Below are 23,293 nucleotides of genomic sequence, written 5' to 3' on the forward strand. Positions count from 1 at the left end.
GTTAGGTTGTCTTTTTCATCATTCAATTATATTATATTTTAATTATACTATAATTTTCTCAATAAAAAAACTGCATGCAAAAAAGCAATGAACCATGATGTTGGGAGATTCTAGGATGAAATACAGACTGGGACATAAGGAACTACTACAAATATATAACAACTGATTTCGGCATCACAATAGCATAAGATGTCCCTTCTTTTTCCCCTCCCCCCATTCTCAACAACAAAAATCTGGCACCCATCCATGAATGAAAGTGCATTTGTAGAAGTTGTGGGATCTAGTATTACACACCAAGGGACCTGGAAAAACCTTGCCCACCTGTGCATCGGGTAATAGGCAGACAAATCTCCATCCTGGCTGTGGACTCTAGTAGCTCATGAATGGTTCCAACACTTCTTTGTCACAGTCAGGGAGCACCCGGAGAACACTGACTCAGGCAGTCACTCATAGACAAGAGGCAAGTCCAGTTTTCCAGATTAGAAGTTCCAGTACTTTGTTGAAGCAAAGAATGAGTTTGGATACATTGGATTGGATAAGAGGAACAATTTGACTTTGTGTGCATCACATGTTCCCCCAAGTGGTGCAGCTAGGACCAAGTGAGACTTTCTCACCCCATGATGTCTCCCTTTGCAGGGAAAGAGGGAGTAAGAGTGAGTACCAGGCTTTTCTAGCTATGCAGGATACCACAAAGGCATCTAGAGTACTAAATTGTGGGATGAGAGTAGGAAAGAGTGGCAGATATGATTCTCAGAGAGCATTAAAGGGATGTAGCTTATGCTGTGCTTGGACTCCATCAGAAAGCCTACTCATGAGCTGCTGGGAAAGCCTCACTTGCAGAATCCAGCAACTGGCTTGTGGGCATCCCCAGCAACAGGTTTATCTCACCCACGCCTTCCCAACTCTGTAGCCAGCTCCCTGTGCATGCTCCTGAGAATGCTAGGGACAGCAAGCTTTGGTGGACATCTAGGGAGCTCTTGCAGAAAGCAAGCCAGGTTCTGTGGGCCAGAGAAAACCATGACTTGAACTGTGGTGCCACCTTAGAGAAAACAAAAGGGAGGGTGTCTCCATTTGGCCTGGTATGATACAGGATCCAGAGAAAATATACAAGCTTAAGAACTCTGCCACAAGAGGGAGCAGTAAGTATTGAGCAGGCATGTGCATTCAAGGTCCCAGAAAGCCTCAGGATTTCTAGCAGGGCTGATGAAAGGCAGGTCCTTCCTGAGGGCAGTTAGTAAAGACTGGAGGAGGTGACTGCTACTTTAAATGTAAGACAGCAACACAAATCTCCAAGGAACATGAAAAATCAAGGAAACAGGACACGACCCAAGGATTATAATAATCTTCTAGAACCAAACCCCAAAACACAGGGATCTAAAATTTACCCTATAAAGAATTCAAAATAACTTTTATTATAATACATGTAATATTAGAACTATAATATATATAATTATGTATTACTGTATATAAAATAAATTATAATGTACATAATCAAACTTTACATATACAATGGAATACTATTCAGCTATAAAAAGAAGGAAACCCTAGTTATTTGCAACAGCATGGTATTGTATGGTGACTAATATAATAAAATTAAAAAAAAAAAAAGACAAGGATGGGCCTTGGAGGAATTATGCTAAAGTAAAACAAGCCAGACAGAGAAAGACATATACAATATGATCTCACTTATATGTGCAATCTAAAAAAAGCTGAACTCATAGAAGCAGAGAGTAGAATGGCGGTTACAAGAAGCTATGTGTTGGGGGAAATGGGGATATGTTGGTCAAAGAGTATGAATAGAAGAAGATGAATAAGTTCTGGGAATCTAATATATATCATGATGATTATAATTAACAATACTGTATTATATGCTTGAAAGTTGCTAGAAGATTGTTAAATAGTCTCACTACAAAAAAAGGAATTAGCTAATGCTGTGGTGGTGGTAATTATTTTGCAATATGTAAGTGTGCAAACCAACACATTGTACACCTCAAACTTACATTATAAGTCAAATGCATCTCAATAAAGTCTAAGGAAAAAAAATTAATGAGTGATATAACCTTATTGTCAGAGTTAGAGAAAAATGAGCAGCTTGAAGTAACTGGAAAAGAGTGCTTTGAGTGAATACTGTAAGGCTAAAGACACAAACGACCGCATAAACATTATACTCTAATTGGTAAATTTGTCCCTCAGAGAGATACAGATTAGCAGTTTTTAAAAAAACACTTCAGTGGGGGCCTAAATTGCATATCAGAAAATTTGCCCTATCTTAATTATATGAGTCAAGGTATGAGTCAAGGATTTTAGTAAATTTACTTAAGTCCACAGTGACCATCTTAATTCACTTTTAGAGCATTTCGCCATTCATGCAAGATCCCTAATGGTACCCACTTCCAGTCCCAGGCAACCACTAATCTGCTTTTTGTTTCTTATTAATTTACTTTTTCTGGACATTTCCCATGAATGGAATCATATAATACATGATGTTTTCTGTGTAGTTTCCTTCGGTAAGCATGGTTTTGAGGTTCACCCATATAGTAACATATATCATATTTCATTCCTTTTTACTGCTGAATAATAGTCTCTTATATGGCTGTAGCCCATATTCTTTATCCGTTCATAGGTTGATGGACATTTGGGTTCATTTCACTTTTTGGCTATAAGGAACATTGCTATGAATATTCCCATGTTGGTCTTTGTGAAGACATAAATTTTCATTTCTCTTAGGTGGATACCTAAGAATAGAGTTGCTGTGTTGTATGGTAAACTTATGTTTATTTTTTTAATTGCCAAACTCTTTTCTAAAGGGGCTGTGCCATTTTACCACATACCAAAGGTATGAAGGCTTTTATTTCTTCCCATCCTTGCCATCTGGCTAGTATCTGTCCTTTGGATTATAGACATTCTGTTGGATATGAAATGGCATTTCATTGTGGTTTTTACTTACATTTCTCTGAAAAATGATTTTGGGCATCTTTTCATGTGTTTATTAGCCATTTGTGTATTTCTTTGGTGAAATATCTTTAAAATTGCCCATTTGTAAAGTTTTGTTTTTTAAGTTCTAAAATTTTTAGAGTTCTTTATATATTCTGGATGTGATTTCTTATTGGGTACATGACTTGTGAATACTTTCAGTCTACAGCTTGTCATAACTTTCTTTTTTTTTTTTAATTTTATTTATTTATTTGACAGAGAGAGAGAGATCACAAGTAGGCAGAGAGGCAGGCAGAGAGAGGAGGAAGCAGGCTCACTGCTGAGCAGAGAGCCTGATGCCGGGCTCGATCCCAGGACCCTGAGATCATGACCTGAGCCGAAGGCAGAGGTTTAACCTACTGAGCCACCCAGGCGCCCCTTGTCATAACTTTCTTAATGACAGTCAACAGTTTTGAATTTTGATGAAGCCCATTATATTAATTTTTCTTTTATGGATCATGCTTTTAACTTGTATCTAAAAAGTCATTGCCTATTTAATATCTCAAAATTTTCTATTTTTTTTTCCTAAGAGTTTTATAGTATCACTATTACGTTTAGGTATGTAATTTATTTTGAGTTAGTTTTTGTATACAACGAGAAGTAAAGTTCCAGGTTCATCTTTTTCCAAGTGTCTATCCAATTGCCAGAGCACCGTTTGTGAAAAGAGAATCCTGTTTCCATTTAATTGCCTTGGGAACTAGTTGAAAATCAATTAGCTATAATCATAAAAAGTTTACTACTGAAGTCTTAGTTCTGTTCCTTAGACCTATTTTTCTATCACTGTGCTATTACCATATTGTTTTGATAACAAAGTTAATAGTAAATTTTATAATTGAAAGATGAAGTCTCTGTAGTGTTATTCATTTGGCTATACTGTCTTTTGCATTTCATATAAATTTTAGTTTCAGGTTGCTAATTTCTGAAAAAAAAAAAAAAGCTCCTAAAGTACTGATAGGGATTATATTGAACTTATTTATCAATTTGAAAAGAATTGCTATCTTAAAAATATGAATGTTCTAAGAGTTCTTGTTTGAGATGGCAACAGAGGAAACCCTTGAACTCACATATATCAATTATTAAGTTATCTACTAAAACTAATACAGTGGTATGTCATTATATTTCAAACAAATAAATAAGTTCTAATTTATGAACATTGAACTTGGTCATTTATATTGGATTTATTTTCCCTTACAGTGTTTTATAACTCTCATTCCAAGTCTTACCTCTCTGTTAAATTCACTACTATTTTATTCTTTTTTTTTTTAATATTTTATTTATTTATTTGTCAGAGAGAGAGAAAGTGCACAAGCAGGCAGAGTGGCAGGCAGAGGCAGACAGAGAAGCAGGCTTCCCACTGAGCAAGGAGCCCGATTTGGGACTCGATCCCAGGACCCTGATCATGACCTGAGGCGAAGGCAGAAGCTTAACCAACTGAGTCACCCAGGCATCCCGATTTTATTCTTTTTTGATGCTATTGAAAATAAAATTGTTTCCCTAACTTAGATTTGGGGTTTTTCAATGCTCATATAAAGAAATAAAATTGAATTTTCTATTACATATTCAGTAGTACGGTTTTAGGTAGTGCTCTTTTTTTTTTAATAAGCTAATGAAAGAAAAGAGTTTAGAAAAGATATGTTGTTATTTATAGTTACCGATATAATTACTTTTAAAATGCTTTTTATTTTTTCATGCAGATTTTGAGTTACTACCTGATGTCATTTTTGTACCAGCCTGAAATATTTTCCTTAGCATTTCTTTTAAGACACTTTTCCTAATATAACAACAATAGTCTTAGTTGTTTTTTTTATCTAGGAAGGTTTTTGTTTTATCTATTATTATTTTTGAATAATAATTTTGCTGGGTATTAAATTCTTGGTTGTGAATTTTTGCTTTCAGCATTTTTAATATGTCATCCCACTGGCTTCTGGCCTTCATTGTTTGTGATAGAAAATCAGATGTCATTTTTTTTTAAAGATTTTATTTGACAGAGAGAGAGAGATCACAAGTAGGCAGAGAGACAGGTGGAGAAAGAGGGGGAAGCAGGCTCCCTGCCCAGCAGAGAGCCCGATGTGGGGCTCGATCCCAGCTCCGTGAGATCATGACATGAGCTGAAGCCAGAGGCTTAACCCACTGAGCCATCCAGGCGCCCCTCAGATGTTAATTTTAATAGCTTTATCAATATATAATTCACATACCATACAGTTCATTCATTTACAGTGTGTAATTCAGTGGTTTTTAGTACATTCACAGAGTTATGCTTTCATCATCATGTTTTTATTTTAGAATATTTTCGCTGTGTGAAAGAGAAATCGTCACATTCCAAGCCATAATCTGCTAATCTAATTTTTGTCTCTATAAATTTCCATACACTGGACATTTCATAGAAATGGAATTTATAATAGGTGGTCTTGGTGAATTCTTTTACTTAGTTCTGATCTCTAAAACTATCCTTCTTAATGTGTATTTCCTTATTAGTGAAATTAATCATCTCAAAACATTTTTAGTTATTTCAGTTTTATTGGCAGCTAACTTACTGTGTATCAAAATCAGTTACAAATGTAATCCATCTTATAGCTAACGTATTTTCTAAATATTTCTAGAAGAACCTTATGAGTACACTTCACCCCATGTAACTGAACCTCCAAAAGCAAATCGTAGAACCTCTAGGGCTGGGTCAACCATTTATAAAGCCATCCAGCTTCCTTCATTGAATAAAGAACCTTCAGGTAATGTACAATGTGATTTTTTAAATTCGTAAAACTTTAATTGTGTGGAAATAACCAGATCATACTATCCTTAGTCATATAACCAGTTTTGCTAACCATAAGTGAAAATAAACACTGATTAAGCTTACCTAACATGTATGCATTCTTAGTGAATGAGTAGTGTCCCCGGCATAGCTCTTCTTCCCTGCCACCAATAGATTGGAGCTCCATGTTTTTTCACAACCTTCCTTCCTTCCTTTTTTTCCCCTAAAGATTTATTTATTTGAGAGAGAGAAAAAGAGAATACACATTGAGCAGGGGGAGGGGCAAAAGCAAAGAATCTCAAGTAGACACCCTGCTGAGTGGGGAGACCCATGTGGGTCTCAATCTGAGGACCCTGAGATCATGACTTGAGTCAAATGCTTAACTGAATAAGCCACCCAGGTGTCCCACTCAACCTTCCATTCTTGCTCACCATTATGATAAACCCATTTTATAATCCTCTGTTTTAGATTTATATATTCCCTTTTTGTACAATCCCAAGTAGGATCTGCAATAGAGACTCAACATGAGGGTAGATTGGAAGGAAAATAAACATGTTTTCCCTTTCCCTTCATTACTATCTCCCCCGGTATCTAATCCATTAATATCTAGGAACTAATTTACAGAATCCATTCCTTATCATTGCTCCAGAGGCATTATCTAATCATTACCCTACTGTATTTCCCATAGATACTGAGTTTGAAGGTTTTTTTTTAATGTAGATTATTTTTTGGCCTATTATATTTTCTAAAACCCAAATAATTATATATACTACCAATACTTTCACCAGTTTGTCTTTCTAACTCTGCATCTTTATCTCTTACCATTATACCCATTGGTTGCCTTTTCCCATTCTGTGGAAGTGTAATTCAGAAATAAAATAAATTTTTTAAAAGATTTTATTTATTTTACAGAGATCACAAGTAGGCAGAGAGAGAGAGGGAAGCAGGCTCCCTGCTAAGCAGACAGTCTGATGCAGGGCTCGATCTCAGGACTCTGAGACCATGACCTGAGCCAAAGGCAGAGTCTTAACCCATTGAGCCACCCAGGCGCCCCTCAGAAATAAAATAAGTTTGACTATTAACTGAAGTAAGGCAGATTGGGCAAATAAGTCTTCTCTAAAATTAGAAAAATTAATTATAATATGCTCTTTATGTTCAGATAAGCTATCTTCGCCTTCCTACTAACTGCCAGACAATGTCAGATTCACCTACTTCATATCACCTATAATATGTTTTATATTTTTCCATTCATTTAGCTGTTTTCCATTCATTTAGCTCCTTGTTTACCTACAATTTAGGGTTTCCTTTCAAGATTTTTATTTATTTATTGGAGAGAGAGAGAGCACGTGCATTAGAGACTGAGAGAAAGAGAAAACAGGAGCAGAATCAGGGAGAGAAGGAGAAGCAGATTCCCCCTCTGGGCAGGGAGCTCAACATGGAGCTTGATCCCAGGACCCTGGGATCATGACCAAAGCTGAAGGCAGATGCTTAATCGATGAGCCACCCAAGTGCCCCAATTTGTTTTTTTTTCCCTAAGCTACAGCTTTCTCTTTGATGGGGGTGTTAATTATAAGCAGTAATGTTGCCTAAAGAAACAAAAAAGAGGAAGAGAATAAGAACTAAGAAATAGTCTGAATAATCTACTATCTAAATTTCTATTCATAAGAGAATAGTAATAGTAATCTTTTTTTGTGGATGGAATAGAAATGATTCTATCATAATGTTTTTATTTTTCATCAAATAATCAAGCCTTTTAATCTAAAAATAATGACATAAACATTTCTTAAGCAAACACTTGCCTTAAGGAAATGGAAGAATTGAAAATGTTTTATTTCTCTGTAAGACATATATTGTAGAAATTCAACACATTAATTTAGTAAATTTTCCCCAGTAACTTTGAGAAAACACCATCTAAATGTCCCACATTCTGCTTTTTATTTTAGCATATTTTTCTTGAACATACTGAAACTATTTTCTTTATTACATTATTTTTTTTTAAAGATTTTGTTTATTTATTTGACAGACAGAGATCACCAGTAGACAGTGAGGCAGGCAGAGAGAGAGAGGAGGAAGCAGGCTTCCGGCTAAGCAGAGAGCCCGATGCGGGGCTCGATCCCAGGATCCTGGGATCATGACCTGAGCCGAAGGCAGAGACTTTAACCCACCGAGCCACCCAGGCACCCCCATTATTTTGTTTTTAACGGTGTTCAAAATATGTATCATGATGATAGTATTTCTAAACATGTCTGTTTAGAAACCACGAGCACTAGTTTTTTCACTGTGGTTATATAAAAAAATTTTTAAATAAAGATTCTGTTTTATAAGGGGAGATGGAGAGGAGAAGGGAGTTGAGGGAAATTGGAAGGGGAGGTGAACCATGAGAGACTATGGACTCTGAAAAACGATCTGAGAATTTTGAAGGGGTGGGGGGTGGGAGGTTGGGGGCACCAGGTGGTGGGTATTGTAGAGGGCACGGATTGCATGGAGCACTGGGTGTGGTGCAAAAATAATGAATACTGTTATGCTGAAAAAAATAAAAAAATTAAAAAAAAATTTTATATGAGAATTTATCAATTTAATTGTTAAAGTAGTTTTTATTGTAATACTTAAAAGAAAAAAAACTCTTCCTCGGGTATTTTTACATACACTATTTCTATTATTTCTTTTTCTGGATTTGCACTCTTACTGGTTTTGTTTATAAATATCAAATGACCAACAAGGAAAAACAAGAGAGAAAATAAGTGTGTTAGTAAAGATGTTCTAAATTATTTTTTAAAATTTAAGGAAACTGTGCTTTAGAAGTGGGTTAAGATTTATTATAAATTTTTAAAAGTTGGAATCAGGATATTTCTAAGATAATAATGTTATTTTCATTTTTTAGGGCATCCAAAAAATTCTGTCTCAAAAAAACATGTTGGATTTACGAATACTCTGCCTGCTATAATCTCTACAACTAGAAAACCTATCTATGAAGGTAAAAAAAAAATCACTGCTATATAAAGACAAATGAAATAAAACTTTATACTGTGTTTCCATTGTTTCTATTTGCCAATCACCTTAAACCTATGGACTCCCTTTCCCAGACAACCATGAGTCAATGAGTCAAGTATATTTTTCTAAACCTTTCTTTAAACATGTGTTTTACACACACACACACACACACACACACACACAAAACTATATATGTTAAGTTTGCTGGTTCTATACATAATAGGATCATTTGGACGGATCCTACTTACCTCCAATATAGATAAATTGGTAATATAGATTTCTTTTTTACATCATACCTTTAAGTTGCTTTATGGTATTCTATAATGTGAATGTGCTATATTTTATTCAACCATTCTTCTACTGAATTACATTTAGATTTTTATCAATGTACTTTTTGCTGCTATCGGCAATGGTACAATAAAATTTCACTGTGTGTATATATATATATACGCACATACACCATGGTGATTATATTTCTATAAAATAGAGCATGTAAACATGTATTGTATTAAAGGTATCTATGTTTTTTATTTAATATATAAATCCAAATTACTTTTCAAATGATCATAGTTAATTCTGCTAGTAAATTCATGAAAGACTCATATCCCAGCATCATAGCCAGCACTAGACTTTTCATAGATCGAAACACTTTATATTGTTATATCAATATTATACAAAGTGTTCTACAGATTCAGTGTGATACCTATCAAAATCCCAGCAATGTTTTTTAAAGAATAAAAAAATTCTATGCTAAAATTCATATGGAATCTTAAAGGATCCTGAATAATCAAAATAATCTTGAAAAATAACAAAGCTGGAGGACTCACACTTCATTATTTTGAAACTTAGTACAAAGCAACAGTAAGCAAAACAGTGTGGTACTGGCCTAAAGACAGACATACAAAATAAGGATAGAGGATAGAGAACAAAGAAATAAAGCACCACATATATGGTCAAATGACTTTTGACAAGGATACCAAGACCATTCAATGGGAAAAGGAGAATTTAAAACATATGGTACTGGAGAAACTGGATATCCACATACTAAAGAGTGAAATGAGATCCCTATCTTATACCTTACCTTATAGTTCAAAGTAGATGAAAGATCTAAAACTAAGTGCTAAACTATAAAAGTCTTAAGTAAAAATGTAGGGGAAAATCTAAGGCATTTTATTTGACAATAATTTGTTGGGTACAACACCAAAGGTGCAGCCAAATAAACAAAGACAGATTTTATCACAATTTTAAAATTATTCATCAAGAGGCAAGGTTGGTAAAGTAAAAGGGAAATCCACAGAATGGGAGAAAAAAATTTGCAAATCATATATCTGAATAGCAGTTAACAACTAGAATATTTAGAGAGCTCTTAAAGACTCAACAATGAAAACAAAAAACTTTATAAAACAGTGGAAAAAGGACTTTAGCAGACATTTCTCCAAAGGAGAGATATAGATAGCCAATAGGCCCACGAAAATATGGTAAACATCACTATTTATTAAGGAAATGAAAATCAAAACAACGAGATATCACTTCATATCCAGGATGGCTATTATGAAGACAAAAAAGGAAAAAAAGAAAGAAAATAAACATTGGTGAGAATATGAAGAAATTGGGATTCCTACTAATTGTAAGAATGTGAAATGGTACAACTACTATGGAAAATAGTATGATTATTCCTCAAAATATTAAATAAAGCATTACCAAATGATTCAGAAATTCCCATTCCAGATATATGCCCAAAAGAATGAAAGCAGGGACATGAAAACATCTTTGTTTATAGCAACATCATTCACAACAGCCAAAAGATAGAAGTCATTCAAGTGTCCAACAGTGATGAATGAACTGAAAAAGTATGGCATATGTATGTGATGGAATATTATTCAGCCTTAAAAGGAAAGAAAATCTGATAACAGTATGTTATACCATATAACATGGATGAATATGGAAGACATTATGCTAGGTGGAGTAAGCCAATCACAAAAGGAGAAACAGTGTATGATTGCATACATTGCATATGGTCAAATTCATAGAGACAGTAAGTAGAATGATGGTTGCCAGGAGCTGGGGAAATGGGAATGGAGAATTATTTCTTAATGGGTAGAGTTTCAATTTTGCAAGATGAAAAAGTTCTGAAGATCATTGGTAATGACTACACAGTGTGAATGCACTTAGTGCCACTGAACTACACACTTAAAAATGGTAAAATCCTCTTACACTGTTGGTGGGAATGCAAGTTGGTGCAGTCACTTTGGAAAACAGTGTGGAGATTCCTTAAGAAATTAAAAATAGAGCTTCCCTATGACCCTGCAATTGCACTATTGGGTATTTAGCCCAAAGATACAGACGTAGTGAAAAGAAGGGCCATCTGTACCCCAATGTTCATAGCAGCAATGGCCACAGTTGCCAAACTATGGAAAGAGCCACAGTGCCCTTCAGTGGATGAAAGAATAAAGAAGATATGATCCATATATACAATGGAATATTATGCCTCCATCAGAAAGGATGAATACCCAACTTTTGTATCAACATGGATGGGACTGGAAGAGATTATGCTAAGTGAAATAAGTCAAGCAGAGGGGGTCAATTATCATATGGTTTCACTTATTTGTGAAGCATAAGAAATAACATGGAGGACATGGGGAGAGGAGAAGGGAGTTGGGGGAATTTGAGAGGGAGACAAACCATGAGAGACTGTGGACTCTGAAAAACAATCTGAGGGCTTTGGAGGAGCCGGCGGGGGGGGGGGTGGTGGTGGGAGGTTGGGGAAGCCTAGTGGTGGGTATTATGGAGTGCACGTATTGCATGGAGTACTGGGTGTGACGCATAAACAATGAATTCTGGAACACTGAAAAGAAATAAAAAAATAGAAAAAAGAAAAAAATGGTTTAAATGGTAAATTATACATTATTTATATTATTTATTTATGTAAATATAAAATTATTTATATTTTATAATAAAAATAAAAATAAATGCATAGTAAAAATGTTTTTTTCTTGAATGAGGGTTATTTATATTTAATGAGAACTAAGCATATTTTAATATTATTAGCTATTTTAATTTTCTCCATGAATTATCTATTTATAGTCTTTGCTTATTTTTCTTTTAGTTGCTTTTATTATTGTAGAAGTTTTTTGTACAATAGGATTTTAATTTTTTAAAAATTTTTCCATCAGTTCAAATTTACAGAGAAATTGAAGGAAATCCAGAAGGAATTTTCATATAGCTTATACCTAGATTCATTACTTGTTCATATATTATCTTTTTGTCCTACCATTTTCCCTATGCTCACATATATATGTATGTGTGTGTGTCTATCATAAACATCATTTTTTTTCTGAACTATATAAGGGTAACTTGGAAGAAAGTGTATTATCTGTGTATTCCTTTATATCTAAGCACAGAATAAACACTATAAAAATAAATGAAAATAAAATATCAATGTAGTTATTAGTTAACCACCACACTCAGGCCAGGGACAAAACATTGTCCACAGAGGTCAAGGAGAGCTTCTGCAGAAAATTAGCCTGAAGGATAGAGCAGCCAGAACACAACAGTAGAGAACATGCAGCACATATCAAAGACATCCCCTGAAGTACCAGACCCTGAGCACTATATATGACTTCTTCCCTGTAAGGCCATTATTTTCAGGAGCAAGAGACGTATCTGGCTTTTCTAACACAGAGAAGAAGGCAAGGACTTAGACAAAATATAAAGATGGAGGAATTTATCCCGAATGAAAGAACAGTATAAGGCCATGGCTAGAGATCTAAGTGAGAAAGATACAAGTAACATACCTGATGGAGAACTTAAACCAAGCAACAATCATGAGGCTACTCACGGCTTGAGAAAAGAATGGAAGACTTCAGGGAGGCTCTTACCCCAAGAGTTAAAAAATGAATCAGTCAGAAAGGAAAAATGCAATAACTGAGATTAGAAATGGGCTGGTTGCAATGAACAACACAAGGCTAAAAGAAGTAGTAGAACGAATAAGTGATATAAAAGACAAAATAATGTAAAATAATGAAGCTGAACATTCCATATTATGGAATATGAGAACAAAAGTGGGGAACCCGGGCGCCTGGGTGGCTCAGTTGGTTAGGTGACTGCCTTCAGCTCAGGTCATGATCCTGGAGTCCCCGGATCGAGTCCCGCATCGGGCTCCCGGCTCCACGGGGAGTCTGCTTCTCCCTCTGACCTTCTCGTCGCTCATGCTCTCTCTCACTGTCTCTCTCTTCTCTCAAATAAATAAATAAAATGTTTAAAAAAAAAGTTGGGAACCCAGTGACTCCATCAAATATAATAACATTTGTATTATAGAAGAAGGAGAAAGAGAAAAGGGGTCAGGAAATTTATTTGAGGAAGTCACAGCTGAAAACTTTCCTAGTGTGAAGAAGGAAACAGACTACAGATACAGGAGGAATAGAGGACCCCCAACAAAATCAATGAAAGCAGGCCAACACCAACACATATTGTAATTAAATTTGCAAAAATATAGTGATTAAGAAAACATTTTAAAAGCAGCAAGATTTAAAAAAGACAGTAACATACATACAAAGGAAACCCCATAAGGCTAGCTAGAGATTTTTCAGCAGAAACTACATGACATATTCAAAGTGCTGAATGGGAAAATCTGCAGCCAAAAATACTCTATCCAGCAAGGCTACCATTCAGAATAGTAGGAGAGAGAAAGTGTTTCCCACACAAAAACTAAAGGAGTTTGTGACCACCAATCCAGGCCTGCAAGAAATACTAAAGGGGATTCTTCGAGTGGAAAGGAGAGACTACAAATGACAAACACAGGAAAGGATAGAGAAAATCTCCAAAAACTATGACAAAGCAAGTAATAGAATACCAATAAATACATATCTATCAATAATTACTCTGAATATAAATGGACTAAATGCTCCAATAATAAGGCAAAGGGTGACAGAATGGATTTAAAAAAAAGATGCATGTTTATGCTGCCTATAAGAGACTTATTTTAGACCTAAAGACACCTGAAGATTGAAAGTGAGGGAGTGGAGAAACATTTATCATACAATGGATGCCAAAAGAAAGCTAGAGTAGCAATACTGATATTAGACAAAATAGACTTTAAAACAAAAACTGTAACAAGTGACACTATATAATTATAAAGGGGACAATCCAACAAGATATATAATAATTGTAAATATTTAGGCACTCAACATGGGAGCATTCAAATATATATTCAGTTAATAACAAAAATAAACTAATTGATGGTAATACAGTAATACAAGAGGACTTTAACATTGCACTTATATCAATGAACAGATCATCCAAACAGAAAAACAGGGAAACAGTGGCTTTGAAGGACACACCAGATGGACTCAACAGATATATTCAGAACATTCCATCCTAAAACAGCAGAATACACATTTTTTAATTGTACATGGAACAATCTCCAAAATAGATTACATATTAAGTAACAAATCAGGCCTCAACAAGTAAAAAACATTGAAATCATACCATGAACCTTTTCTGACCACAGTGCTATGAAACTGGAAGTCAACCGCAAGAAAAAAATTTGGAAAGACCACAAATACATGGAGGTTAAATTACATACTACAAAATAATGAATGGGTCCACCAGGAAATCAAAGAAGAAATTTTAAAAAATACATGGAAACAAATAAAAATGAAAACATAGTCTAAAAACCTTTGGGATGCAGCAAAGCCAGTCCTAGAGGGAATTTTATAGCAATACAGGCCTCAAGAAGCAAGAAAAGTCTCAAATACACAAATTAACCTAAGATGTAAAGGATGAAACAGAAATAAGAACAACAAATGAAGCTAAAGCCATCAGAAGAAAGAGTAAAGATGACAGCATAAATAAATGATATAGAAACTTTAAAAAAAAAAAAAGGAGAAACTAGGGGCTGGTTCTTTAAAGGAAAAAAAAAAAGATTTATTTATTTATTTATTTATTTATTTATTTATTTATTTATTTGAGAGAGTGAGAGAGATCAAGCAAGTGGATGGGAGCTGGCAGAGAAGTAAAGGGAGAGTGACAAGCAGACTCCACACTGATGAGCCAATACTGAGCTCCATCCCACCAGCTGAGATTATGATTTGAGCAGAAATCAAGAGCCAAACACTTAACTAACTGAGCCACCCAGGAGCCCCAGGAGCTGCTTCTTTGAAAAAATTAATTAATTAAAATTAATAGTTTCTTTGAAAAAATTAATAAAATTGATAAGCCACTAGCCAGACTTAACAAAAGAAAAAAGACCAAATAAATAAAATAACAAATGAGAGAATAGAAAAAAACAACCAATACCACAGAAATACAATTATAAGAAAATATTATGAAAGACTACAGGCCAACAAATTGGAAAACCTGGAAGAAACAGATAAATTACTAGAAACATATAAACTACCAAAACTGAAACAGGAAGACAGAAAACTTGAACAGACTGATATTCAGCAAAGAAATTGAATCAGTAATCCAAAAACTCCCAAAACAAAAGTCTAAAGCCAAGTGGCTTCACAGGAAAATTCTACCACCAAACATTTAAAAAAGAATTAATACTTCTTTTTTATTCTAAAAAATAGAAAAGGAAGGGAAACTTCCAAATTCACCCTATGAAGCCAGCATTACTCTGATATCAAAACCAGATAAAGACACCACTAAAAAAGAAAACTATCCAATATCCCTGATGAACATGGATGTAAAAATTCTCAATAAAATACTAGCAAACTGAGTCCAAAAGTACATTAAAAACATCATTCACCATGATCAAGTGGGACTTATTCCTAGGCTGCAAGGATCGTTCAATATTCACAAAGCAATCAACTTGATACATCACATTAATAAAAAAAAGATTAAGAACCATGTGATCCTTTCAATAGATGCAAAAAAAGCATTTGACAAAATATAATAATGTCTATTCATGATAAAAACTCTAAACAAACTAGGGTTAGAGGGATCACACCTCAACATAAGACAGGCCATATATGAAAAACTCATAGCTAATATCACTGTGAATGGGGAACATATAAAGGGACCTTTTCCTCTACAGTCAGGAACAGGCAGGGATGTCTGCTCTCACCACTCTTATTCAACATAGCACTGGAAGTCTTAGCCTCAGCAACCAGACAACAAAAAGGCATCCAGATTGGCAAAGAGGTAGTTCAACTTTCATTATTTGCAGATGACCTGAAACTCTATATAAAAAACCTGAAAGACTCCAGCAAAAAACTGCCCAAACTGATAAAGGAATTAAGTCACAGGATCCAAAATCAACATATAGCATTCTGTTGAATTTCTATTTACCAATAATGAAGAAGCAGAAAGAGAAATTAAGGAATCCCATTTACAATAGAACCAAAAATAAGATACCTAGGAATAAACATAACCAAAGAGGTGAAAGACCTGTACTCTGAAAACTATAAAACACCAATAAAATAAACTGAAGATGACCCAAAGAAATGGAAAGACATTCTGGATTAACAAATATTGTTAAAATGTATATACTATCCAAAGCTATCTACACACTTAATACAATCCCTATCGAAATACCACCAGCATTTTTCACAGAGCTAGAACATACAATCCTAAAATTTGTACGGAGCCACAAAAGACCCCAAAATAACCAAAGCAACCCTGAAAAAGAAAAGCACAGCTGGAGGCATCACAATTCAGGGCTTCAAGTTTTATCACAAAGCTGTAGTGATCTGAACAGTATAAAATAGAAAAATAGACATATAGATCAATGGAATAGAATACAAAACCCAGAAGTGAACCCACAATTTTATGGTCAATCAATCTTTGACAAAGCAGAGAAGAATATCCTATTTAAAAAAAAACACAACAGTTTCTTCAGCAAGTGGTGTTGGGAAAACTGGACAGCAACATGCAAAAAGAATGAAACTGGACCACTTTCCTACACCATAAATAAATTCAAAACAGATTAAAGTCCTAAATGTGCGACCTGAAACCATAAACATCCTAGAAGACAACACAGACAGTAACTTCTTTGACATTGGTCATAGCCAATGTCAACTTCCTTTTTAGATATGTCTCCTGAGACAAAGGAAACAAAAGCAAAAATAAACTATTGGGACTTGAATAAAATAAAAAACCTTCTTCACAGTAAAGGAAACAATCAACAAAACTAAAAGGTAACCAATGTAATGGGTAAGATATTTGGAAATGACATATCTGATAAGGGTTAGTATCCAAAATATATAAAGGACTGATACAACTCAACACACACAAAAAAAACCAAATAAGTTAAAAAATGGGCAGAAGACATGAATAGACATTTTTCCAAAGAAGATGGCCAACAGACGCATGAAAAGATATTCAGTATGACTGACCATCAGGGAAATACAAATGAAAACTACAGTGAAATACCACCTCACATCTGTCAGAATGGTTAAAATTAACAACACAGGAAACAACAGAAGTCAGCAAGTATGTGGAGAGAGGGAAACCTCTTGCACTGTTGGTGGGAATGCAAACTGGTGTAGCCACTGTGGAAAACAGTGCAGAGGTTCCTCAAAAGCTTAAAAATAAGACTACCCTACAATCCAGCAATTGCATTACTAGGTATTTACCAAAGAATACAAAAATACTAACTAATTTGAAGGGACACATGCATCCATATGTTTATAGCAGCATTATTTACAATAGCAAAATTATGGAAACAGGCCATGTCCATCGACTGATGAGTGAACAAAGAAGATGTGGTATATATACACAATAGAATAGTAGTCATAAAAAAGAACAAAATCTTGCCATTTGCAATGACATGGATAGAGTTAGAGAGTGTTACGCTAAATGAAGTAAGTCAGAAAAAGACAAATACCATATGTATGGTGTTGGAAGTTAACTAGATTTATTGTGGTAATCATTTTGTAATATGTAGAGAAATATCAAATCACTATGTTGTACTGAGGCTAATATATATCAATTTTTTCTCCATTAAAAGTTAATAATTAAATTTTGAAAACATAACACATCCATCTCCTCAAATAGTTAATGATTTTTTGTGTGTGGTGTGAATGTAAGATTTATTTTCCACAACTTTCAAATATACCATACCATATTACTAACTATAAGTTACCATGTTGTACATTAGATCCTATGAACTTACTCTTTTTATAACTGAAATTCTGTACCTTTTGAACAATATCACCCTGTTTCCTCCTTCCACCAGTCCCTGGCAACCTCTGTTCTATTTACTGTTTCTATGATATTGGTTTGTTTGGGTTTTTTTAGATTACTTATTTAAGTGAGTTTGTACAGTGTATGTCTTTCTCACTCTGATGTATTTCACTTAGCATAAATCCCTTTAGAGTTAGTCATGTGGCATTGGCAAGATTTACACCCTTGCTATGGCTGAAAATAATATTCCTGTTTGTGTGCATGCACGTGTGTGTGTGTGTGTGTGTGTGGTGTGTGTGTGTGTGTGTGTGTGTGTGTGTGTATCACATTATCTTTATCCAAATAACTGCCAAATAACATTTAGGTTATTTCCGTATCTTGGCTCTTAGGAATAAGGCTGTAATGAACATGGGGTTGCAGACATCTCTTCAAGATACAGATTTCATTTCCTTCAGCTATATACGCAGTAATGGGATTGATGAATCATATTAGCTCTATGTTTTATTTTAAAAAAATCACCAAACCGTTTTCCATAATGGCTATACCAATTTGCACTCCCATCAACAGTGTATAAGTTTCCTTTTCTCCACAGTTTTGCCAACATTTGTTACTTCTTATCTTTTTGATAATAGCCATCTTAATAGATGTGAGGTGATATATTGCTTTCAATTGGCATTTCTCTGAAGAGTGGTGTTGAGAAACTTTTCAAATACTGATTGGCCTTATCTATGTCTTCTTTGGAAAAATATCTATTCCATTCTTTTGCTATTTCTTATTGGAATATTTGCTTTTTTGCTATTGAGTTATAGGAGTTCTTTATAATTTGGATATTAACCCCTAACTACACATATGGCTTGCAAATATTTATTCCCCAATGGTAGGATGCCTTTTCAATTGATTGCTTCCTTTATTAAGAAGCTCTGTAGTTTGATGTGGTCCCCCTTGTTTATTTGTTGTCTACTTATGGTATCTTTTGCAAGAAATCATTGCAAAGACCAATGTCAATGATCTTTTAAATTTTGTTTTCTTCTAGAAATTTTACAATTTTAGGTCTTACCTCTAAGTCTTTGATCCATTTTGAGTTCATATTTAGTGAGTGGTATAAAACAGGGTTGCAATTTCAGTCTCTAGATTTGGATTTCCAGTTTTTCCAGTACATTTATTGAAGAGATTACCCTTTCTCCATTGTATATTCAGGGTGCCCATGTCAAAAATTTTGGACTATATATGTGTTTATGTCTGGGCTATTTTGTCCCACAGGTCTAGATCCCTATTCTTACGCCACTACCATAATTTTTAAAGACTACTGCTTTGTAAATAGACTGAAATCAGGAAATGTGATGAGTCCACTTTGTTATTATTGAGATTGCTTTGTCTATTCAGGGTTATTAACAGTTCCATATGAATTTTAGGATTTTTTTTCTATTTCTGTTAAAATCAACCCTCTTTTAAAGTCCTTTATATTTGAGCATACCATAGTTTATTTAACTAGCCCTGTGTTAGTTAAATGGGCACTTTGGTTGTTTTCAGTTTTCTAACAATGTTGCTACAAACATCATTTGAATAAATAACTATTCTAGACTCCAGTCTTGGTCTCTATCAGTTCAAACATGAGTCTTCTGCCTAAAAGGAATTGTCACTATTTGCTCCCTAACACTAATTTTATGACCCCTTTCTTTTGCAGTACACAAATTGTCTCTCAGTTAAAACTGATTTTTTGAAGAACCATAAGTATATTAAGTATAAATATCATATGTATTAAAAAAATATTCCAGTGAATTTGAAATTTTTAAAATTTCTCTGTCAATGTTTGTCAAAGTATGGTCTCTAGACTAACAGCCGGATCATCAACTAGGAATATATTAGAAATACAAATTATTGTGCCCTACCTCAGAGCTACAGAATCAGAAGCTTTAGGGTTCAAGTCCAGCAATCTGTTTTAACAAGTTTTCTGGGTGATTCTGACATAGGCTAAATTTGAAGAACCACTGTACTATATTTATATTGCTCTAAGTTAAGGGGTCCCAGTATCATTTCTATAGAAACATAGGTTTACGTACTTGTATGATTCATGTACTGCTTTTCCATTTCCATTTCCAGTGTTACTATTATTTGTATATAATAATGTTTTCCATATGTCACATATAATGAAAATTATGTCAACTATAATGAAATTAAACTTTTTATAATCACACAATAACTTTTCTTTAAAGTGCCACATCCTGCTGCCCGAAATCTCTACCACGTCCCTATTTTTGGGAAAAACTAAGTTCTGGTCAAGATAAGCAACATGAGCAAATAGCAATGAAATGTGCAAATGTGGAAGCTTTATGAAAATAACACTAACTTGAAAGGATGGTGCTTATTGAACAATAGTGAGAAATACCCTAGAAAAATAGGGGAGACCAGATTATGTAGGAGTTTAGTTGGTAGCAGGTAAGTTTGAATGTTTGCAATGCTTTCTCTTTTTTCTAATTTTAAAAAAAGTTACATTTTAAATGATGAATAATTAAAATATTCAGCTTATTCAAATGTTAATGTTTGAACACTGCACAACAAATTTCAAAAAGGAGAGGAAGTAAACATAAGGTAAACATAAATGCCTCATGACAATAACCTGATAGAGCATATTTTGTAGAATTTGAAATGGCACAAAATTTAAGTGCTAATAATTTTAAAGACATGATTCTTGCTAATCAATGTTAATAACATTAAAATATTATTTTTAACCACATCATTTTCCCTGTGCCCTGGAGAGAGTAATACTATTGGATGACTTGGTCTTAAATCCAATCTGGATTATTAATGACATGAGTATTTAAATTTATAAAATATCCTTTTGAACTTTGAATACACACACACACACACACATCTCTGCCAAAATTAGATCACTGAACATTGATATTAATCTAAGTACATGGAGTTCCATTTTGTGTCAAAAATTAAAGAAAAAATAGATTTCTTCAGAAACATAAAATGGAAAAATTAATGAAATAATGGTTATTTTCTAAAATATCTCATTTAAAGATAATGTTTATAATTTACACAGTAAATTACACAGTAAAAAACATATAGCTTATATGATAAATGGAAATAATAAATTGAGCTTAAAGTATCAGCTAGTAGAAAATAAATGGAATGATTCTTCACTAATGACTGATTATCTATTCTCTGAAACTGAAACATCCCAGAGGTAATACAAGGCTGGGACATGTTAACAACTCTTGTGAGGGTTTTGGAGAGAATATATGCAGAAACGAATAGTAAAATTGTTATTGCAAGTTGCCAAATAATTGGGTAATGAGCAATGTGAATTTTATGTTTCTCTCTAGAATTAATTTTTAACATAAATTTTAGTTCAACATAGCAATCTGTACTCACAAATGGCAGTTGCTGGGATTACTTAAACTGCATCCATTCCAGCTTCTCAGTTTTCCCCTATGGACTACCCAGATAACAGTGCCATATATATTATGTAATCATTTGATTAAATAAGCTAACATATATGCTAATTTAGTGCTTCTCAAGGCGGTCTACAAAATAGAATTTATCTGGAATGCTTTTAGAAAACACTAATTCTATGTTCCCTTCCCCAGACCAATTAAACCAGATTCTCTGTAGGTGATTCAAATGTGCTGCCAGAGTTGAGAAACATGCCACTTATTATTTGATGATATAAGGGAAATCAACTAATACCCAGAACCATATACAAATAATTGCAGCTGACTCTTTAAAAATCCAGATCTTAGAGCTACTGGAAGAGGAAATTCAATGAACAAATTCAATCTATACTGGCTCCATTTAAAAATTCTCCCAAACCACCTCTTTCATGTCAATTACAACTTTAGCTCCATAGCACTCCCCAGTAGAATTTCCTGTGATAATGGAAATTTTCTGTACCTGTGCCTTCTAATAAGGGAATTGTGAGTCACATACAGTTGTTGAACTCTTGAGATGTGGCTAGTGTGACTAAGAATCTAGATCTTTAATTTTAATTAGTTTAAATCTAAATAGCCATATGTGGTTTGTGGTTCCCATATTGGATAGCACTACTCAAAATTTATCACTGATCCAAGAGTTAATCAGGACCTGGGAAGACAGTGAACTATTCAGAAAAATATATAGGAAATATTTTTGTTGATTAATGACTGGCATAAGTAAAAACAGATCCCTGGAGAAGTAGGGGCAGGAATAGTATTTGAACAGTGTTGTTGGATAAAATGTACTTTTTTACAGTAGCAGGATGTGCCTTAATACAATACTTAATACAACTGACAATGTCAGTTTCAACCAAGAACAGTGACTAGTTCAAATTAGGCCAGAATTAAGGCAAAAGTTAGTAGGATCTATACCTCTATCTATAGGTATAGATATAGATCTATATCTATACCTATATCTATAGGTATAGATATAGATCTATATCTATACCTATACCTTTGGCTGTAATCAAAAATAAGGCAAGCCCTTTCCCTTTTTAACAATGCTGTTAAAAAATTATTCTGACGTTTGTTTAAATGATAATGAAGGCTTTATTTTTTGTATTATGGTATGTTAGTCACCATAGAGTACATCATTAGTTTTTGATGACTTTATTCAGGACTACTTGAATACGGCACGGAGATTGAACTCAATTCCAAATACAGCAAAGAGAGCTGGGGATTTACAGCCAATGAGCAGAGTGATGAGGTCAATATGAAATTGCAAAAGGAGACATCAAGTGTAGAAGTGTTCCTACCAAAGTTAGCTGAACAGTATTTTTGCTAAAAGCAGACCAAGGACAGGGCCAAGTCCTCGTCAAAAAGGTGGCTTAGAGAAGCCTAACTATATAATTTGCTGAAGGTGTGAGTCCTTCCCAAAGTCCAGCTAAAATCAACTTTTTGGCATTGAGAGAAAGATCACTGATTTTGAAAACTAAAAGTTCTAGATAATATTTTTTAAATGGCATGCAATTAATGTAACATATGCTCTAATAACAAGAGATACATAAAACTGAAGGTTTCAAAAATGTATGTGTGTATATTAGAGGCTGAATTAAATGAAAGTTCTAATTACTTGGTTTATTTTCAGAATTCTTCTTTATCATCTGGAACAAACTTGAAACTCAAGATCAAAGCTTTTTTGTTGCTGATGTTAAGAAAGGAGCTCTATGCTGAAGCTCCAGCTTGCTTCTATTCACTAATAGTCCTGTAATATCTTCAGGTGTGATGCGAAACCAATTAAATAAAATTTGATCAATGCATGTTTTGATAATGTCATGTTTATTTAAGTGTCATATTTTTTGCAAATACATTTTATATGATGTTATATAGAAAAAAGTCATCTTCATACATTTCTTACACTTCCAGGTAAAATAACTTAAATTTAGAAAATATCTTGCTTTATCTTTTTCACATTAAAACTGGAAATTCATTGAAGAGGTCACAACAAGGTCTTTATTCCTTATATAATATT

General features: G+C 34.0%; 1 protein-coding gene across 1 annotated transcript in view; it reads left to right on the top strand.

The window, feature by feature from the left end:
* CCDC7 (coiled-coil domain containing 7) overlaps positions 1-23,070 on the top strand; it is a 404,782-nt gene extending 381,712 nt beyond the window's left edge. The window contains exons 39-42 of the mRNA XM_047741462.1: positions 5,574-5,699; positions 8,604-8,696; positions 20,056-20,278; positions 22,910-23,070. Coding sequence (XP_047597418.1) covers positions 5,574-5,699; positions 8,604-8,696; positions 20,056-20,111 — 275 coding nt within the window. The 3' untranslated portion in view covers positions 20,112-20,278; positions 22,910-23,070. The remainder of the gene's footprint in view (positions 1-5,573; positions 5,700-8,603; positions 8,697-20,055; positions 20,279-22,909) is intronic.
* The last annotated feature ends 223 nt before the right edge of the window (positions 23,071-23,293 follow it).

This window comes from Lutra lutra, chromosome 8 (assembly GCF_902655055.1).
Source record: "Lutra lutra chromosome 8, mLutLut1.2, whole genome shotgun sequence".
Lineage (NCBI taxonomy): Eukaryota > Metazoa > Chordata > Mammalia > Carnivora > Mustelidae > Lutra > Lutra lutra.